The 20,485-nt window shown below is 40.9% G+C and overlaps 1 protein-coding gene across 1 annotated transcript in view; it reads left to right on the top strand.

Annotated features, from left to right (window-relative positions):
• Positions 1-331: 331 nt before the first annotated feature.
• The window catches only part of TAC3 (tachykinin precursor 3), a 75,592-nt gene continuing 55,438 nt past the window's right edge, over positions 332-20,485 (top strand). The window contains exons 1-2 of the mRNA XM_056562507.1: positions 332-483; positions 12,027-12,184. Of these exons, the coding sequence (XP_056418482.1) occupies positions 12,074-12,184 (111 nt within the window). The 5' untranslated portion in view covers positions 332-483; positions 12,027-12,073. The remainder of the gene's footprint in view (positions 484-12,026; positions 12,185-20,485) is intronic.

The raw sequence follows: 20,485 nt of genomic DNA, 5'->3' as shown, positions 1-20,485 counted from the left end.
TTGTGACAGAATTGGATTTATATGTGATAAAGCTACTAAATCATCTTTATTCACAGTGATATCATTGCACATAGTGATAACATTGTACAGTGCTGCTCTATAGTGTTAAATCTTTATGTTTAAAAAATGCTTTATATTTAATTATTAAACAACATAATCTTTGTAACAATAGTTTGCATAAAATAACTGAATGGGGAAGACAACAGAAGAAACAGGCAATAAAAGGGAAAGATTACAATATGGAAAAAAAACAATAAAATGCTGCGAGAGAGAGAGAATGAGAGGGTGTGAGAGAGGGAAAAAGGCAGAGACGGGAAAATAAATGGGATGAGTTATACTGGGGAGAGGGAGAGAAGGGGTGAGTGACAGGAACATCGCATCACTGAGGACCTGGGTCTCTATTTAAAGGCAGAGATCTTGTGCAGACTCCTCAAGGCAGCACACAGCTCTACAGAAGAGGATCAGTGTGATTCCAACACACAGGTACAGCACTTACTAGCATGTATAACTACTATGGCAATGCTCTGATGTCTTATCTGTCTTGTGCTTTACAACTTGTTTCCTTCTAGGATTTGTTGTATTCTTACATCCTTAAACGTTTTAATGTAAATGATAGCCTGTAGATAGGACAATATGTATTATGTCAGAGAATGCATTTATATTGTAGTGGTCAATAGCAGCACTTCCCTATTGATAAGATCAGACTAGAGAACAGATACAGCTAGAGATACCTTTACTAAATACAAAAAAATGTATGCGCAAAGCCAAAATAAAGCATTAGCTAAAAATCATACAGTATAGCGAAATTGTGAGTAGTGCCTCCTCTACTTTTTTGCTGTGTATATATTTTTTATTTATTTTATTATTATTTTGTTTTTCTTCCTCACCATCCTTCTTCGATTTGGGTTTTGGGTGGGGGTCTGGGGCTTATTGCTACTGTATATATATATATTTTTAGATAATTTTATACATGATGTACTATTATAAGAAAAAAAAAATATATATATATATATTTTTTTTTTTTTTTTAATTATATTCACAAAAATATTGTACATAAATACATTATATTAGAAATCATAGAAAAACTATATTTCATTTCATGCCAAAATATAAAAAGTTGCACTTATGTATAAAATACAAATAGATATGTGATACTTCATGAAAAATCTTCCATAAAAAAAATAAAAATACAAACTCATGGAAACTGGAAACAAGTTGTGGACCTCTGAAAAAAACATACTTATGCTTTATTAACTTCCATATAGGCGACAATGATTTAAAAAAAAAAATATATATATATATATATATATATATATATATATATATATGTATATATCATACCAATGCTTTAACACACATATAAGCGACACTGATTAAAAATGTAGAAATGTATAAATATGCTTTATGAACTTTCATATAAGTGACACTGATTTAAAATATATATATATATATATATATATATATATATGATACCAATGCTTTAACTTACATATAAGCAACACTGATTTAAAATATTAATAAATATATATATATATATATATATATTCATATTTGATCAAATATGATGATGTTTATATCATCATTCGTCAACATTATAGAAAACAGCATTACAGAGGCAAATAAGAGTAGATGGGGAAGACAATACCTTCACATATTAAATAATATGTTTATAATAAGTAGCTTTTTAGATTGAGTCTTTTTGCAGGTTGCACCACCAGATTTGTAATGGAGCTCCTTGAGAACACCAGATTTGTAATGGAGCTCCTTGAGAACACCACATTTTTAATGGAGCTCCTTGAGTACACCAGATTTTTTATGGAGCTCCTTGAGAACACCAGATTTTTTATGGAGCTCCTTGAGAACACCAGATTTTTTATGGAGCTCCTTGTGGTGACAATAACCTAAACCTTTCCCTTTTTAATATTTACAATATGATGTTTAGCTACAACGCAAATGTTGTTTATACTTATTGTTGAAAAGGACAATAGAATTCAAGTAGAGAACTAACATACAAAAATACCCTGAGCGATGTAGTTCTAGATATATATATGCACTAGTGACAGGAATGCTGAAGATTCCAAGCGATATGAATGTAATGAAATGTAATGGGGTAGGCAATAAAAATATAAAAAGAACTAGCAACAGTTGTAGTCGTGTCTAAAGCAAGTGATAATAGTCCATACAACAGTACTGCTGGACTATAATGCTATAGTGTTTCCAAACCAGCGTGCCTCCAGCTGTTGCAAAACTACAACACCCAGCATGCCCGGACAGCTTTTGCTGTCCGGGCATGCTGGGAGTTGTAGTTTTGCAACAGCTGGAGGCGCGCTGGTTGGGAAACACTGCTATAAGTGACAGTAAGGACAGTTACTATTTGGTCGTAGTGGTCTAGTCATAAATAGATATGAGCAATTCTATTACCAAATAATTAATAAGACTCATTGACATTGCCTATGTAGGCATGACCTATGGCAGAAGGAGGAATATTCCTTAGAGGGTTACATAGTGTGCCCCAGATGTCGAGCTCTGCAGTAGGTGACACGTAAAATGCCATGTCAATAACTGGAAAACTGCAGAGCTCTTGAAATACTTTTAATAACCCAGTCAGTGTGGGCACAGGAATGCCAAGGCTAATGGACGGACTCTAGAATTAAAACTCATATTAATTGGCGCATTGGGACATGTTACTCCCGGTATTTATTATGGACATTCAATCTGATGTCATTGGAACTTAGAAGACTAGTAAGCACTAAATAATGATGTGAATAGGAAGAGTTATTGCCTTTTGTGACATTGTATTTACGGCATAGTGATTATAAAGTGTTTTCATGGAGCAAGTGACACTAGTCTATACAGCTGGACTGTAATGCTACAGATCAGTGTTTCCCAACCAGTGTGCCTCCAGCTGTTGCAAAACTGTACCCACCCACTTTCAGCCATGAAGCTCACAATGTCTTTTCTCTATGCCAACCACATACTGTAAACACTCATTCTAGGGCCAATTTCATATACAGCTTAGTCATTTAATTTAATATTATTTAAATAACTTAGTCATTTAATTTAAAATATTATTTTATGGTTATATATATAAAATAAGCAACTGTAAGTGGATCTTGAACATGCGCATATACACACACTAACACATAAACACCCACACATATACGCACAATTACACATACACAATTTACACATTCAGACATACACACATACAGACACATACACACATACAGACACATACACACGCACAGATACAGACATACATACACACACAATTACACTTACACACATTCACACACACACAAGCACACACACACACATACACAATTACACTTACACACATGCAAACATACACACACACAGGCACACACACATACATACACACACAATTACACATACACATGCACACATACAAACATGCACACATACACATACGTACACACATGCACAATTACACATACACACATGCACAATTACACATACACATATGCACAATTACACATACACACACGCACACATACAAACACATACATACACACATGCACACATACATAGACACGCACACATACACACACACACCAATACATTTCATAGGTAAGAAATCGGTACCTGTACAAGAAGCGGGAGATATCCAAGTGGTGTCTGGCAATGGCTTATCACCTGTCCCTATTAAAAATGCATGCACTTTTGGCCAACCTGAGGGTGCATGTGTATTTTTGTACTCTAGAGAGGTTCATGTTGGCCGGATGAGGTCCAGCCGACAGCTAGACAAGGTGTATAGGCAGCTTTAGTTTCCCACCTTCACAGCAGTTCTGTAGAACTTGCATGAATAAGGGCAAGATCAAGTAACCAAACAGTCCCATTTTTCATGGGATTTCATGTGAAATTAATCCTAAAGGGGGTTTAGTTTATATGAGTGAACCTCAAAATGGCTTTTTCTCAAAGGCCATCGAACACATTCAGTCAGAATATGGCAGCCAGTCAACCCACAAGTTGGGTTGGTCTGTGTTTTCACCCTGTAAATCATATGAGTGGATTAAGTGGAGCTTAAATATACTGCTGGTCATTGTGCTGCCTGGGTCGAAGAGTGAAATGCTGGCTCCCCTCCCCCCCAAAAAAAATAAAAATAAAAAAAAAAGAAGAAAAAAAGGAAATAAAAGAAAACACAGCAGTGATCTATAGTTTTACCGTTTTTGTTTTCATGGGACTTTTTGATCGCTTTTTATATATTTTTTGTAGAGTATATAATGTGACCAAAAATACACATTTTTTTTTTAAGTATACACCATTGAACATGTGGTTTAATTAACATTATATTTTTAGAATTCGGACATTTACGCACATGGTGATACCACATAAGTTTATGTTTATTTTTGTTAATTTTTTTTGTTTAATAGGAAAAGGGGGGTGATTCAAACTTTTATTAGGGAAGGGGTTAATTTACTTTTATTAATTAATTATTTTCACTATTTTTTAGTCTCCATAGGGGACTATTACATGCAATCTTCTGGTTGCATATGCTGTTCAATACTATGCCATAGTATAGCATTGATCAGTGTTATCGGTACACCATTGCTCCAGCCTGCCATCACTGACTGGAGCACAGAAACACCAATCAGATGGCAAGGAGGCAGGTAAGGGCTGTCCTGCCATCCATTCAGCTGATCGGGACATCACGATTTCACAGCGATGGTCCCAATCAGCTTTGCTGAGCGTTTTTTTTAGATGCTGCCAACCCTGATCCCCCTGTGCCATTACAACTCTCCCTCTGATCCTCCCTTTGCCATTTCAATTCCCAATCCTCCTCTCCTCCGTACAATTTTAGTCCCCCGTCTGATCCCCTCTGTGCCGTTTTTATTCCCCATGAAATGGCAAAGGGGGTTCAGAGAAGGGGGTGGTAATTGAAATGGCACAGGGGGATAAGGAGGGGATTTTATATGGTACAGAGGGGATCAAAGAGGGAGTTGGGAATTTAAATTGCAAAGGGTGGATTGGGGGGGAATTAAAATGGTGAAATGTCACAGATTGGGGGATTGGGAATTGAGGTGGCCTCTCTGATCCCTCTGTGCCATTTTAATTACCCCCCCCCCCATGCCATTTCTTTGTTGCCACCCAAACACCTCCCCTTCTGTTTAAGTTACCCCCCTACACTAAGTTACCCCCCCCCCCCTCTCCATTTACGTTACCCCCCTTTCCATTTAAGTTACCACCCCTTTCCATTTAAGTTACCCCCCCCCCCACCTCTGATCCCCCTGTCTAAAGGTTCTCATCTGGTCTGTGTCTTCAGCAGGCTCAGGTGCACTGGTCCTGCAGCCTGGGACGCGTCTCCACTCTCATGTGCGGCCGCTGACACTGACGAGTAACATCACTGACGTCCTCCTGCATGTCTCCTCTGCGGTATGTCGGTGCGTCTCTTGTCAGTCCCGACAGCTCACTGAATTAAGGGCCGAGCCACAGTGAGTGACAAGCGGCAGGCAGGTGTCCGCGCAGTGGCGGGCAGGTGTCAGCGCAGCGGCGGCCAGGTGTCAGCGCTGCGGTGGGTGGCAGCGCAGTGGCACACGTTTTTTCACCAGGTGAAAAAAATCAGGGGCAACAAAGTACCGCCCCTGACAAAGTGCCGTCTGGGACATGGCCCCACCGGTACCCATGGCAGGGTCAGCCCCGCTGCTGGTGAAGATTAACATTTTGGGAGGTGTCCAGATTAGAACAGGAAGATGCATAGATTTGTATAGATAACAACCCAGCAAAAAACAAAGTTGCCACCAATGTTTTAACATATCTATGGTATTTTGGGGATGCTGAATACAAACATTCCATGAGTGTTGATAAAATTGAATATTTTTTTAACACTAAAAAATAATCGTTTTACAGCAGTATGAAGTATGGCTGGAGCAGGGCTCCTTGGACTAAATAAAAAACTAACACATATTTGTGATGGTCCTAGAAATCATCAAAGCTTTGCCTGGTGTAGTTATGTTTCAGTGGTCAAGACTTTAATTGATAACATTTTCAAAATGTAGGCAAAATATAAGCAGAAAGGTCTGCTTTATTTATAAGCATTTTAACAAATTTTATTATAATCTTAATGATTTAAAGTTGGTGATTCTGTATTAGAAAAATAGCACCACACCTGTTCTCAGTTTGCTGATGGTATTGCAACTCATTTCAATTAAAGGAGTCCTGCAACCTTAGACAACTTATCCTCTATCTGCAGGATAAGGGATAATTGTCTGGGACTGAATGGAGGGGCAGTTCCCTGTGATCAGACACTTATCCCCTATCCAGCGGATAGGGGATAAGTTGTCTAAGGCTGCAGTACTCCTTTAAAGTAAATAGAACAAAATTATAATACTACACACAACCTGAGGACAGGTGTAATGCTGTTTTTCTATTCCTGGATAACCCCTTTGATATTACTGGGAATGAAAGCAGCGCTGACAGTGTCATAGATTTAACATTTTTAATAGACTCAAAGTGGCATAACATTTTTAATTAAATGATCACTGTCCTTTAAAATAACCTGTAACATATTTGAAAATGATTTCATCAATAATGACCCTTTACTCCAGAAAAGTATCTCTAAAGCCCTGACCACTAGGTGTCTCACTTCTTTGCATTTTACTGTCGACTGCCTGTTTAGCTTAGTCTGTCTCTTGTAACAGTAACAACAACACTGGAAATGTGGTTAGGGCTTTCTTGGCCTATGCTCTGTGCAGTAGAGAAGGAAACAACCTGTGAGTCTGTCGCCAGCCTTCAGAAGATGATTACTATCCCTGAAAAGTAAATCAAGGCTTCTTTTTTTTCTCAGCAGCAGTTTAGTACTAAGTGTAACCCCTTCCTTACTGTACTACTGCTGTGCCATCTGTAGTAGTGTACAATAAATTATCAACCCCCAACCCAGAGGCAGCTTATTCAGTTCAGTGTACCTTTACTTGACTTACTATTTAATGGCATTGGAGAGAAGAATATGTACTGTGCTTTTATTGGCCAGAGAAGTCATAGAAAGGAAGTCCTCTGCTTCTACAACTGGCAAACATCCTAGTTCCTTTCTCTGAAATTGAGAGAATAAGAAAAAGCTCTGCACCATAAAGAGAAGTCAGTAATAGGACCTTAATAACAGCAATGACAGCACTAAAAGTCCCTTGTAATCTAATAAAACCAGGTTAAAAAACAAGGTTCCGACATGTAGTGCAGGTGACATTGATGACAATGGTACTTATCTTGTCCCATTCCGTGCAGGGGATCTCCGGTAATCTTGTCCATTAGCTTCAGCTCCGGGTCCGGCTTCGGGCATGGGCGGAGCTTAGTGACGTCACTGCTGCTGTTGTCAAGCAGTGGGACCCAGCAGAGAGCAGCAGCGGTAACATCACTAAGCTCCGCCCATGCCCCAAGCCGCTGCTGTTCTCTGCTGGGTCCCGCTGCTAGAGAACAGCAGCAGTGAAGTCACTAAGCTCCGCCCATGCCCCAAGCCGGAGCTGAAGCTAATGGACAAGATTACCAGAGATCCCCTGCATGGAACGGGACAAGGTAAGTACCGTTGTCATCACTGTCACCTGCACTACCTGTCGGAAACTTGTTTTTTAACCTGGTTTTATTAGATTACAAGGGGCTTTTAGTGCTGTCATTGCTGTTATTAAGGTCCTATTACAGACTTCTCTTCATGGTGCAGAGCTTTTTCTTATTCTCTCAATTTCAGAGAAAGGAGTTGAGTGAGCTTTCTGAAAGCTGTGCAGTGCAACTTATCTCATTTGACACAGTGAACCAGCGGATCTGCTGGTTTACCATAACATCTTGCTGGGCCAGTTGTGCTAGTTAACTCCTGGGGGGGGGGGGGGGAGGGTTATACATTATACAGCCATCTATATAGCTGTATAATGTATACAGCGAAGAGAGTGATACTTACCATCTTGTCGCTTGTCCGTGCCCCTTCTTGTGTAGCCCCACCTGTAGTGATGATATCACGGTGAACGGAGCTACACAAGATGACGCCTGGACCAGTGACAAGACAGTAAGTACCACTCTCTTCACTGTATACATGTACACATTATACAGTCATATAGATGGATGTATAATGTATACAGCCCTCCCCCCCAAGTAGTCAACAAGCATTAATTAAAGGAGTACCCTGGGATACAAAAACTTACCCTCTATCTTAAGGATAGGGGATAGGTGTCAGATTGTGGGGGGTCCCAACCGCTAGGACCCTCACACTCTCCTGTACAGGGCATTGGCTCTCCTCCTCAATGGGGTGTGTCAACCACTGCACAAAGAGGTGTCTGACACGCCCCCTCAATGTAGCTCTATGGGAGAGCTGGAGCACTCACTCAGCAATCTCCTGCTCTCCCATAGAGCAGCATTGAGGGTAAGTGTCTTCTGCCACTTTGTGCAGTGGTTGACACACTCAATTTAGAGGGAGAGCAAGGGGCCCTGTGAGGAAGATTGTGGAGGGGGGGGGTCAAGCTGTTGGACCGCATATGATCTGATACTTATCCCCTATCCTTAGTATAGGAGATACGTTTTTGTATCCCGGAGTACCTCTTTAGCTGCTTCCATGCTGGGCTGTGCTGTACTCGCAGCTGTCAGCTGCGAGCACAGCTCAGCCCCCCACATCGTCAGCTTTTAGCGAGCCAAACCTGGCAATGTTCGATAGATCAAGTCTAGATATAATCTATAGGCATAACTTTACCATTCTTATATACATGTACCTGTTTGTAAAACTGGATTAAAACAATATTACACCAGACCTAATGAAAGTTTCTGGGATAGCACCCTGGGGCTCTCAGATGCTTTTGACTTCAGATGAAAGGACAGTGTTGGCAGCTGAGGGAATCCCATCAAAGCAATGAAGAAATCTGCTTGTAAGGAGTCTGGGAAAGAGAGTGAATTAGCTGTGGATGGCAGTAATTTATATGTGGATCTCATATTTGTTCCTAGTAAGTAAAGGTTTTACAGTAAGATAGAGAAGGAAAAGGGAATACAGGGGGGGGGGATTTATCTTTTGTACATTTGTTCTTATGCTTGTAAGTAATGTACTTATGTGTACCAACTGAATCATGATGTAGCATGATGTCTAATGAACTTGTCATATCTAAGAATATGCTTAACTAGGCTTGAAACAAGAGCTTAAATTTCTCTTTTGACTGTAAGTGTGCTTGAAGTTAAATGGGTACTCCGGTGGAAAACAATCGGTTTTCATATCGACTGACCCCAGAAAAGGTAAGCAGATTTGTAAATTACTTCTATTAAAAAAAATCTTAATCCTTCCAGTACTTATCAGCTGCTGTATGCTCCAGAGGAAGTTGTGTAGTTCTTTCCAGTCTGACCACAGTGCTCTCTGCTGACACATCTGTCCATGTCAGGAACTGTCCAGAACAGGAGCAAATCCCCATAGCAAACTTCTCCTGCTCTGGATAGTTACTGACACAGACAGAGGTGTCAGCAGAGAGCACTGTGGTCAGAAAAAAAAAAAGAACAACTCCAATTCCTCTATAGTATACAGCAGCTGATAAGTACTGGAAAGATTAAGATTTAAGTAATTCATAAATCTCTTTAACTTTCTGGCAACAGTTGATTTGAAAAAAAAAATTCCACCGGAGTACCCCTTTAAAGTAAAATTGTGCAAAAAATGTTAGCGAATACTATGGCAGTACGTAAATTATACCGTACAAAGAATACTTACATGTGTGACGTTCACTTCATTATTTGTTAGCTTCTGTAAAGAAACAATAATCAAAAATTGTCACAAATTTACACAGAACACTATTGATAAACCCTTCATAAATACCCACCACAGTTTTTAAAAAATATTGCCTGTGTGATCTGAACCCAGATTTATAGTCAAAACCTACATAAAACAAAAAACAAAAGGGACAATTATTTAGCCACTTTTTGTTCATAATATTGATTTCCTAGCAAAAATGCCATTTATGTGGAAAAATAAGTCACATTTGGAGCATATATGCTGCCTGCTAGAGATGAGCGAACTTACAGTAAATTTGATTCGTCACGAACTTCTCAGCTCGGCAGTTGATGACTTATCCTGCATAAATTAGTTCAGCTTTCAGGTGCTCTGGTGGGCTGGAAAAGGTGGATACAGTCCTAGGAAAGATTCTCCAAGGACTGTATCCACCTTTTCCAGACCACGGGTGCACCTGAAAGCTGAACTAATTTATGCAGGATAAGTCATCAACTGCCAAGCCGAGAAGTTCGTGACGAATCGAATTTACTGTAAGTTCGCTCATCTCTACTGCCTGCACTAAGAGGGAATAAAGGAGATATAAGGGAGTCTGGAAGGGGGCTCAGCCTCGCATAAGGGGGCGTGCCCAGGTCGAGCCCTCCTCACATGCTTTCAGGCCGACTTGTGACACTGAAAGTCCTACAGTTAGTGAAAGTGAGTGTGAGAGAAGCAGAAAATCTGGTACTCTACAACAAAAAACCTAAAAGATGATATATTTGGAAAGCACAGGGTTTCTAAATTACTTACACTAAGTTAAAATAGAAATTATAGATGTATTCTAGCCCTTTAATTCCCTAGACCACTGGCCATAATAACATTCAGCTCTTCTCAATCTCCAACTGTTATAAATATTAACCTCTATGCCCCACATTAGGGATATCATGTATCAACCCGTAACACCCAACAAAACCATGGATAATACACTTATCTCCTTCAGCACACTAAACCACTGGAAATAATAGGTCTTAAAGGGGTACTCCAGTGGCAAACAAATGTTTTCAAATAAACTGGAGCCAACAGATATGTAAATTATTTCTATTTAAAAATATAAATTTTTCCAGTACTTATGAGCTGCTGTATACTACAGAGGAAGTTGTATAGTTATTTTCTGCCTGACCACAGTGCTCTCTGCTGACACATCTGTTCATGTCTCTGTCCCTGTCAAAAAATGCCTAGAGCAGGAGAAGTTTGTTATGGGGATTTGCTCCTACTCTGGACAATTCCTGACACGGACAGAGGTGGCACCAGAGAAGTAAATAAGTTAGAAAAGAAGAATTTTACTAAGACATTGCAACCAATATAGCAATCCAGGCATGAGCAGTCAAGCAGCAGAATCATCGATCAGTGGTTTCCTATGAGAAACCATTGAACAATGTAAAAGATCAGTGTATGCAATGTAATAGCCCCCTATGGGAGCTATAACACTGCAAAAAAAAAAAAAAAGTGAAAAAAAAAAAGTGAATAAAGACCATTTAACACCTTACCTAATAAAAGTTAGAATTACCCCCCTTTTCCCATAAAAAAAAAAAAAAGCAGTGTAAATAAAAATAAAATAAACACATGTGGTATCGCCGCATGCGGAAATGTCCAAATTATTAAAATATATTGTTAATTAAACCGTCAATGGCGTACGCGCAAAAAAATTCCAGAGTCCAAAATAGTACATTTTTGGTCACTTTTTATATCATGAAAAAATGAATAAATATCGATCGATAAGACCTATCAATGCAAAAATGGTACCGCTAAAAACTTCAGATAACGGCACAAAAAATGAGCCCTCAAACCACCCCACACGCAGAAGAATAAAAAAGTTATAGGAGTCAGAATATGACAATTTTAAACGTATTAATTTTCCTGCATGTAGTTATGATATTTTCCAGAATTACGACAAAATCAAACCTACATAATTAGGGTATCATTTCAATTGTATGGACCTACAGAATAAAGAGAAGGTGACATGTTCACCGAAAAATGTACTGTGTAGAAACGGGAGCCCCCAAAAGTTACAAAATGGTGTGTTTTTTTTCTATTTTGTCTCACAATGATTTTTTTTCCATTTCGCTGTACATTTTGGGTAAAATGACTAATGTCATTACAAAGTAGAATTGGTGGCGCAAAAAATAAGCCATCATATGGATTTTTAGGTGCAAAAGTGAAAGAGTAATGATTTTTTAAAGGTAAAGAGGAAAAACGAAAATGCAAAAACAGAAAAACCCTGGGTCCTTAAGGGGTTAATGTACAGTCTTCTAATTGAAAAAAAAAACTATGATTTTATCTCCATTTGATTTTTCAGTTGCTGTTCCCAAATTGTGACGCCAAAAGACCATCCTCCTTTGTAAGATGAGGAATTCTGCCCTAGGCCTGGCAATACTTTTCTTCATGGCAGTGCGGACATGTCGAGGAAGCTGTGCAGAACCACAGGACACTCAGGACACAGGTGCACAGTTCAAGGTAAGACATTGCTTGACATAAAATATAGTGACAATTATTCTATGAGGACATGATGGAAAGCGGCAACTCACCAGGGTACGCAGGTTAAATCTTTAATGCTTTATTCACTCATGTTAAAATCCGTAACATGGCAGCGAGGAGGGGAGAGAAGGAACAGATGAATGAGGACGGCTGTAGCTACTTCACGCGTGTCATGCGCTTCGTGTGGATCCTACTAGACCTCAAGTTTTCCCCTAGGATCCTCAGCCTCTAATCTCTATAAGCAGAGCACCTCCAGGAAGCACACTATTAACTACCTCCTCACAACTATCAGAATACACCCCCCAGCATGCACGGACAGCCAAAGGGCATGCTGGGAGTGTTAGTAGTAGGCCTCCAGCTGTTGCATAACTACAAGTCACATCATGCAGTGACAACTGAAGGAGTTGTAGTTTTTGCAACGGCTGAAGGCACACTGGTTGCGAAGCATTGATAGTTTGTTACCTAACTAAGTGTTTCGCAACCAGTGTGCCTCTAGCTGTGGCAAACTACAACTCCCAGCATGCACTGATAGACCATACATGCTGGGACCTGTAGTTTTGCAACAGCTGGAGGCGCACTGGTTGCGAAACACTGAGTTAAGTAACAAACTCTGTGTTTTGCAACCACTGTACCTCCAGCTGTTGCATAACTACAACCCCCAGCATGCTTGGACAGCCAAAGGGCATACTGGTAGTGGTAGTTTTGCGACAGCTGGAGGTTTGCCCCTACTCCCCCCCCCCCCCCCAATGGGAGTTTACAGCTATTTGCTCGCTGCAAGTTTGAGATGCAGCAAATTTTCCGCCGTAGCTCAAACTCCCAGCGGGAAACTCTCTGTAAACCCTTGCCTGTGTGAATGTACCCTCAAAACACTACAATACACTTATACAAAATAAAAAGTAAAACACTACATATACACATAACCCTACACAGTTCCCCCTCCCCCAAATAAAAATAAAAAATGTCTCTTATGACACTGTTTCCAAAATGGAGCCTCCAGGTGTTGCAAAACAACTCCCAGTATTGCCGGACAGTCATTGACTGTCCAGGCATGCTGGAAGTTTTTCAACAGCTGGTGGCACCCCGTAGGGTATTTTTGGTATCGGAGGCAAGTGTAATTCTTGCATCCGGGTCCGTCCCTATGCAAATCCCTTATTTAGGCCTCAAATGCGCATGGCGCTCTCTCACTTTGGAGCCCTGTTGTATTTCAAGGCAACAGTTTAGGGCCACATATGGGGTATTTCTGTACTTTTTCTCCTTTTACCCCTTATGAAAAGGTAAAGTTGGGGTCTACTCCAGCATGTTATTGTAAAAAAATATATATATTTTTTTTACACTAACAAGCTATGTTGCCCCATACTTTTCATTTTCACAAGAGGTAAGGGGAAAAAAACACCCCGAAAATTTGTACAGTAGTTTTAGCCATAGATAAGGTAAAATTTGTATCAAAACCAGACATGAGAGACTAAAACTCTTTCCCAACCACGCACTTCAGAAATATAAAGAGGAAATCAGCCTCGATCACTCCTGATCACTCAGTGTTTCAGTGTTATACACCAGGCAACACTCCTCTGGTGTTCGGTATACCTTTTCATACATTTTTTTTTTATCTGTCCTGGACAGCAGGCAGCGTCTATTTATATTAGGCAACACCCCAAAATGCCTCTTTGGCCACTGTGTCACCAGGATCGTATACGATCAACAACAGTGCCTGTCTTTGACTACTGAAACTCCTAGATTTAATAAAAGCGTTTCAGTATCGGTAATCTGCTAGGGGTCAGGTCTGTGCCCGCTCACACTCCCTCCCCTCTTCTGCTTACAGCCCCTTACAACTGCAGCATCTTTAATAAAATTTCAACACAACAAGAAAGGAGTTTGAAACAATATTAACAACCAATAGAACAAAGGACAATTAAAGATAAGAATTTCCTTTACCTTATCTGACGTCGGGAGGACTGGATCTCACTGTTTCGGAACCAGATCCCGGGCAGGGAGGTCTAACTCTAACTGACCTCTTTTTTCATGTTATGGGGATTTTTATATGCCCATCCGGAGAATTTTTGGAGTGGAGAGACTTCTCCGATTACTCACCACTTTTTACAGTTGGCATCATCCGTCCCTGAACCCAATGGATTGGTTTCGGTATCGAAGGACCATTAATGTCAGGAAAACTCTTCTCCAGAGATCAGTCATCTCCTGATATCGTCAAGGTAATAGGTTTATTACATACATACAGTAAGGATCAAAAGTTTGGGCTCCCCAGGTAAAAATTTGTATTAATGTGCATAAAGAAGCCAAGGAAAGATGGAAAAATCTCCAAAAGGCATCAAATTACAGATTAGATATTCTTGTAATATGTCAACAAAAGTTAGATTTTATTTCCATCATTTACACTTTCAAAATAACAGAAAACAAAAAAATAGCATCTGCAAAAGTTTGGGTACCCTGCAGAATATATAGCATGCACTGCTCCCTTTACATAGTTAGTACGGTCGAAAAAAGACATACGTCCATCAAGTTCAACCAGGGAATTGAAGGGTAGGGGTGTGGCGCGATATTGGGGAAGGGATGGGATTTTATATTTCTTCATAAGCATTAATGTTATTTTGTTCCAGGAATGTATCTAATCCTGTTTTAAAGCTGTTAATTTTTCCTGCTGTGACCAGTTCCTGAGGTAGACTGTTCCATAAGTTCACAGTTCTCATGGTAAAGAAGGCGTGTCGCCCCTTGAGACTAAACTTTTTCTTCTCCAGACGGAAGGAGTGCCCCCTCGTCCTTTGGGGGGGTTTAACCTGGAACAGTTTTTCTCCATATTTTTTGTATGGGCCATTAATATACTTATATACATTTATCATATCCCCCCTTAAACGTCTCTTCTCAAGACTAAACAATTGTAACTCCTTTAATCGCTCCTCATAGCAAAGATGTTCCATGCCCCATATTAGTTTGCAAGGCTGAGACCAGTCAGTGTCATGGATTGTTCTCAATCATCATCTGGGAAGACCAGGTGATGTCAATCTCAAAGGTTTTAAATGCCCAGACTCATCTGACCTTGCCCCAACAATCAGTACCATGGGTTCTTCTAAGTAGTTGTCTAGAAATCTGAAACTGAAAATAGTTGACGCTCACAAAGCTGGAGAAGGCTATAAGAAGACAGCAAAATGTTTTAAGATGTCAATATCCTCTGTTCGGAATGTAACCATGGACGTACGCGTACGTCTAAGCATCCTTGTAGTTAAGGACCAAGGACGTACGCGTACGTCCGTGGGAATTTCGGTCCCTCCCGCTGCCGGGCGGGGACCGGACCGGGGTGACTGCTGATATCGATCAGCAGTCACCCGCACAAATGCCCAGGGGGGGGGTCATCAGACCCCCCCATGTCGGCGATCGGCGCAAATCGCAAGTGAATTCACACTTGCGATTTGCGCGATTCAGGGTCATTACAGGTCTATGGTTACCCGGTGTCCCAGAATATAAGGCGAATCGTGGGTGTCTAAGACACCCACAATCCCCCTAAAGAGAGAGGAGAGAAGGGGGCAGGGGTGCCACCTCTCCTATCCCTGCTATTGGTGGTCTAGACGCGACCACCAATAGCAGATCTGGGGCGGGGGGGTTAACTTTCGTTTTCCCCGTCCTGCCCACCCACAATAGGCGGGGACGAGCGGGGAAACGACAGAGGACCGGCGCCGGAGTCCACTTACCGATCTGCGGAGGCTGCGGGTGACGATCGGTGTCGGAGATCGGCGGGCGGCGATGTCATGCAGCAGGCTCCCTGGGTCCGACGGAAGCCGGTAAGTTGCCTAGCAACATCTGGAGGGCTGCAGTCCCAGACCACTATATAGTGGTCTCTATACTGTAGCACTCCAGATGTTGCAAAACTACATCTCCCAACATGCCCAGACAGCTGTTTGGGCATGCTGGGAGTTGTAGTTTTGCAACAGCTGGAGGGCTACAGTTTGAGACCACTATATGGTAGTCTCTGAACTATAGCCCTCCAGATCTTGCAAAACTACAACTCCTAGCATACCCACACAACTGTTTGCTGTCTGGGCAAGCTGGGATTTGTAGTTTTGCAGCATCTAGAGGGCCACAGTTTGCAGTGGTCTCTATACTGTAGCTCTCCAGATGTTGCAAAACTGCAAATCCCAGCATGCTGGGAGTTGTAGTTGTGATCCCTCCAGCTGTTGCATAACTACATCTCCCAGCATGCCCTTCGGTGATCAGTACATGCTGGGAGGTGTAGTTTTGCAACAGCTGGAGGCACACTGGTTGGAAAATATTGAGTTAGATAACAGAACCTAACTGAAGGTTTTCCAACAAGTGTGCCTCCAGCTGTTGCAAAAGTACAACTCCCAGCCTGCATGGTCTGTCAGTACATGCTGGGAGTTGTAGTTTTGAAACAGCTGGAGGTTTGCCCCCCCCCCCCATGTGAACGTACAGGGTACATTCACACAGGCAGGCTTACAGTAAGTTTTCTGCTTCAAGTATGAGCTGCGGCAAATTTTTTGCCGCAGCGCAAACTCCTAGCAAGGAACTCACTGTAAACCTCCGCCAGTGCGAATGTACCCTAAAAACACTACACTACACTACACTAACACATAATAAAGGGTAAAACACTACATATACACCCCCTTACACTGTCCCCCCCAATAAAAATTAAAAACGTATTGTACGGCAGTGTTTCCAAAACGGAGCCTCGAGCTGTTGCAAAACAACAACTCCACGCATTTCTGGACAGCCACTGACCGTCCAGGCATGCTGGGAGTTTAGCAACAGCTGGAGGCACCCAGTTTGGGAATCACTGGCGTAGAATACCCCTATGTCCACCCCTATGCAATCCCTAATTTAGTCCTCAAATGCGCATGGCGCTCTCTTACTTCGAAGCCCTGTCGTATTTGAAGGAAACAGTTTAGGGCCACATATGGGTTATCTCCGCACTCGGGAGAAATTACACTACAAATTTTGGGGGCTTTTTCTCCTTTTACCCCTTATGAAAAGGAAAATTTGGGGTCTACACCAGCCTGTTAGCGTAAAAAAAATATTTTTTTTTACACTATCATGCTGGTGTTGCCCTTTACTTTCTATTTTCACAAGAGGTAAAAGGAAAAAAGACCCCCAAAATTTGTAAAGCAATTTCTCCTGAGTACGGAGATACCCCATATGTGGGCGTAAAATGATCTGCGGGCTCAAAACAAGGCTCAAGAGTGAGAGCGCACATGTACATTTGAAGCCTAAATTGGTGATTTGCACAGGGGTGGCTAATTTTACAGCGGTTCTGACATAAACGCTAAAAAAAAAATACCGACATGTGACCCCATTTTCAAAACTACACCCCTCACGGAATGTAACAAGTGGGATAGTGAGCCTTAACACCCCACAGGTGTTTGAAATTTTTTCATTAAAGTTGGATGGGAAAATGAAAAAAAAAAAAATTTCACTAAAATGCTGGTGTTACCCTAAATTTTTCATTTTCACAAGGGAAAATAGGAAAAAAGCCCCCCAAAATTTGTAACCCCATTTCTCCTGAGTAAGAAAATACCCCAAATATGGATGCAAAGTGCTCGGTGGGCGAACTACAATGCTCAGAAGAGAGGGAGCGCCATTGGGATTTTGAAGAGAATTGAAGGCCACGTGTGTTTACAAAGCCCCGATAGTGCCAGAACAATGGACCCCCCCCCCCCACATGTGACCCCATTTTGGAAACTACACCCCTCACATAATGTAATAAGGGGTACAGTGAGCATTTACGCCCCACAGGTGTCTGACAGATTTTTTGGAACAGTGGTCCGTGAAAATGAAAAATTTAATTTTTCATTTGCTCAGCCCACTGTTCCAAAGATCTGTCAAATGCCAGTGGGGTGTAAATACTCACTGCACCCCTTATTCAATTTTGTGAGGGGTGTAGTTTCAAAATGGGGTCACATGTGGGGGGTCCACTGTTCTGGCACCTCGGGGGGCTTTGTAAACGCACATGGCCCCTGACTACCATTCCAAACAAATTCACTCTTCAAAAGCTCAATGGCGCTCCTCCTCTTCTGAGCATTGTAGTTCGACCGCAGGGCGCTTGACATCCACACATGGGGTATTTCCATATTCAGAAGAAATGGGGTTACAAATTTTGGGGGGTATTTTCTGCTATTAACCCTTGCAAAAATGTGAAAATTTTTTTACATATGCAAAAGTTGTGAAACCCTTGTGGGGTATTAAGGCTCACTTTATTTCTTGTTACGTTCCTCAAGGGGTCTAGTTTCCAAAATGGTATGCCATGTGTTTTTTTTTGCTGTTCTGGCACAATAGGGGCTTCCTAAATGCGACATGCCCCCGACCAAAATTTGTTCTCAAAAAGCCAAATATGACTCCTCTTCTGAGCATTGTAGTTCGCCCGTAGTGCACTTCAGGTCAACTTATGGGGAACCTCCATACTCAGAAGAGATGGGGTTACAAATTTTGGGGGGTATTTTCTGCTATTAACCCTTGCAAAAATGTGAAATTTGGGGGGGGAAACACATTTTAGTGGAAAAAAAAGATTTTTTTTTTACATATGCAAAAGTCGTGAAACCCCTGTGGGGTATTAAGGCTCACTTTATTCCTTGTTACGTTCCTCAAGGGGTCTAGTTTCCACAATGGTATGCCATGTGTTTTTTTTTTTTTTGCTGTTCTGGCACCATAGGGGCTTCCTAAATGCAACATGCCCCCCAAAAACTATTTCAGAAAAACGTACTCTCCAAAATCCCCTTGTCGCTCCTTCCCTTCTGAGCCCTCTACTGCGCCCGCCGAACACTTTACATAGACATATGAGGTATGTGCTTACTCAAGAGAAATTGGGCTACAAATACAAGTATAAATTTTCTCATTTTACCCCTTGTAAAAATTAAAAAATTGGGTCTACATGAACATGCAAGTGTAAAAAAGGAAGATTGTGAATTTTCTCCTTCACTTTGCTGCTATTCCTTTGAAACACCTAAAGGGTTAAAATGCTGACTGAATGTCATTTTGAATACTTTGGGGGGGTGCAGTTTTTATAATGGGGTCTTTTATGGGGTATTTCTAATATGAAGACCCTTCAAATCCACTTCAAACCTGAGCTGGTCCCTGAAAAATTGTGAGTTTGAAAATTTTGTGAAAAATCGGAAAATTGCTGCTGAACTTTGAAGCCCTCTGGTGTCTTCCAAAAGTAAAAACTTGTCAATTTATGATGCAAACATAAAGTAGACATATTGAAAATGTGAATAAAAAAATATTTGGAATATCCATTTTTCGTACAAGCAGAGAGCTTCAAAGTTAGAAAAATGCAAAATTTTCAATTTTTTTCATCAAATTTTGGGATTTTTCACCAAGAAAGGATGCAAGTTATCACAAAAATTTACCACCATGTTAAAGTAGAATATGTCACAAAAAAACAATCTCGGAATCAGAATGATAACTAAAAGCATTCCAGAGTTACTAATGTTTAAAGTGATAGTGGTCAGATGTTCAAAAAACTCTCTGGTCCTAAGGTGTAAAATGGCCTGGTCCTTAAGGGGTTAAGAAATGGCAGTCATCAGGAACAGTAGAAGTTAAAGCAAGATCTGGAAGACCAAGAAAAATATCAGACAGAACAGCTCGCAGGATTGTGAGAAAAACAATTCAAAACCCACATTTGACTGCACAATCCCTCTACAAAGATCTGGAAGACACTGGAGTTGTGGTACACTATTCCACTATGAAGAGATACTTGTACAAATATGGTCTTCATGGAAGAGTCATCAGAAGAAAACCTCTTCTACGTCCTCACCACAAAAATCAACGTTTGAACTTTGCAAATTAACATATAGACAAGCCTGATGCATTTTGGAAATAAGTTCTGTGGACTGATGAGGTTAAAATTGAACTTTTTGGCCAGAATGAGCAAAGGTACGTTTGGAGAAGAAGGGGAACAGAATTTAATGAAAAGAACCGTTGTCCAACTGTTAAGCATGGGGTGGATCAATCATGCTTTGGGGTTGTATTGCAGCCAGTGGCAAAGGGAACATCTCACGAGTAGAAGGAAAAATTGATTCAATAAAATTTCAGCAAATTTTGGATGCTAACTTGATGCCATCTGTGAAAAAGCTGAAGTTAAAGAAAGGATGGTTTCTACAAATGGATAATGATCCTAAACACACCTCGAAATCCACGGGGAACTACATCAAGAGGCGTAAACTGAAGGTTTTGCCATGGCCTTCACAATCTCCTGACCTCAACATAATTGAAAATCTATGGATAGACCTTAAAAGAACAGTGCATAACAGACAGCCCAGAAAT

This window comes from Hyla sarda, chromosome 2 (assembly GCF_029499605.1).
Source record: "Hyla sarda isolate aHylSar1 chromosome 2, aHylSar1.hap1, whole genome shotgun sequence".
Taxonomy (NCBI): domain Eukaryota; kingdom Metazoa; phylum Chordata; class Amphibia; order Anura; family Hylidae; genus Hyla; species Hyla sarda.
This window is presented reverse-complemented; position numbering and strand designations above follow the sequence as displayed.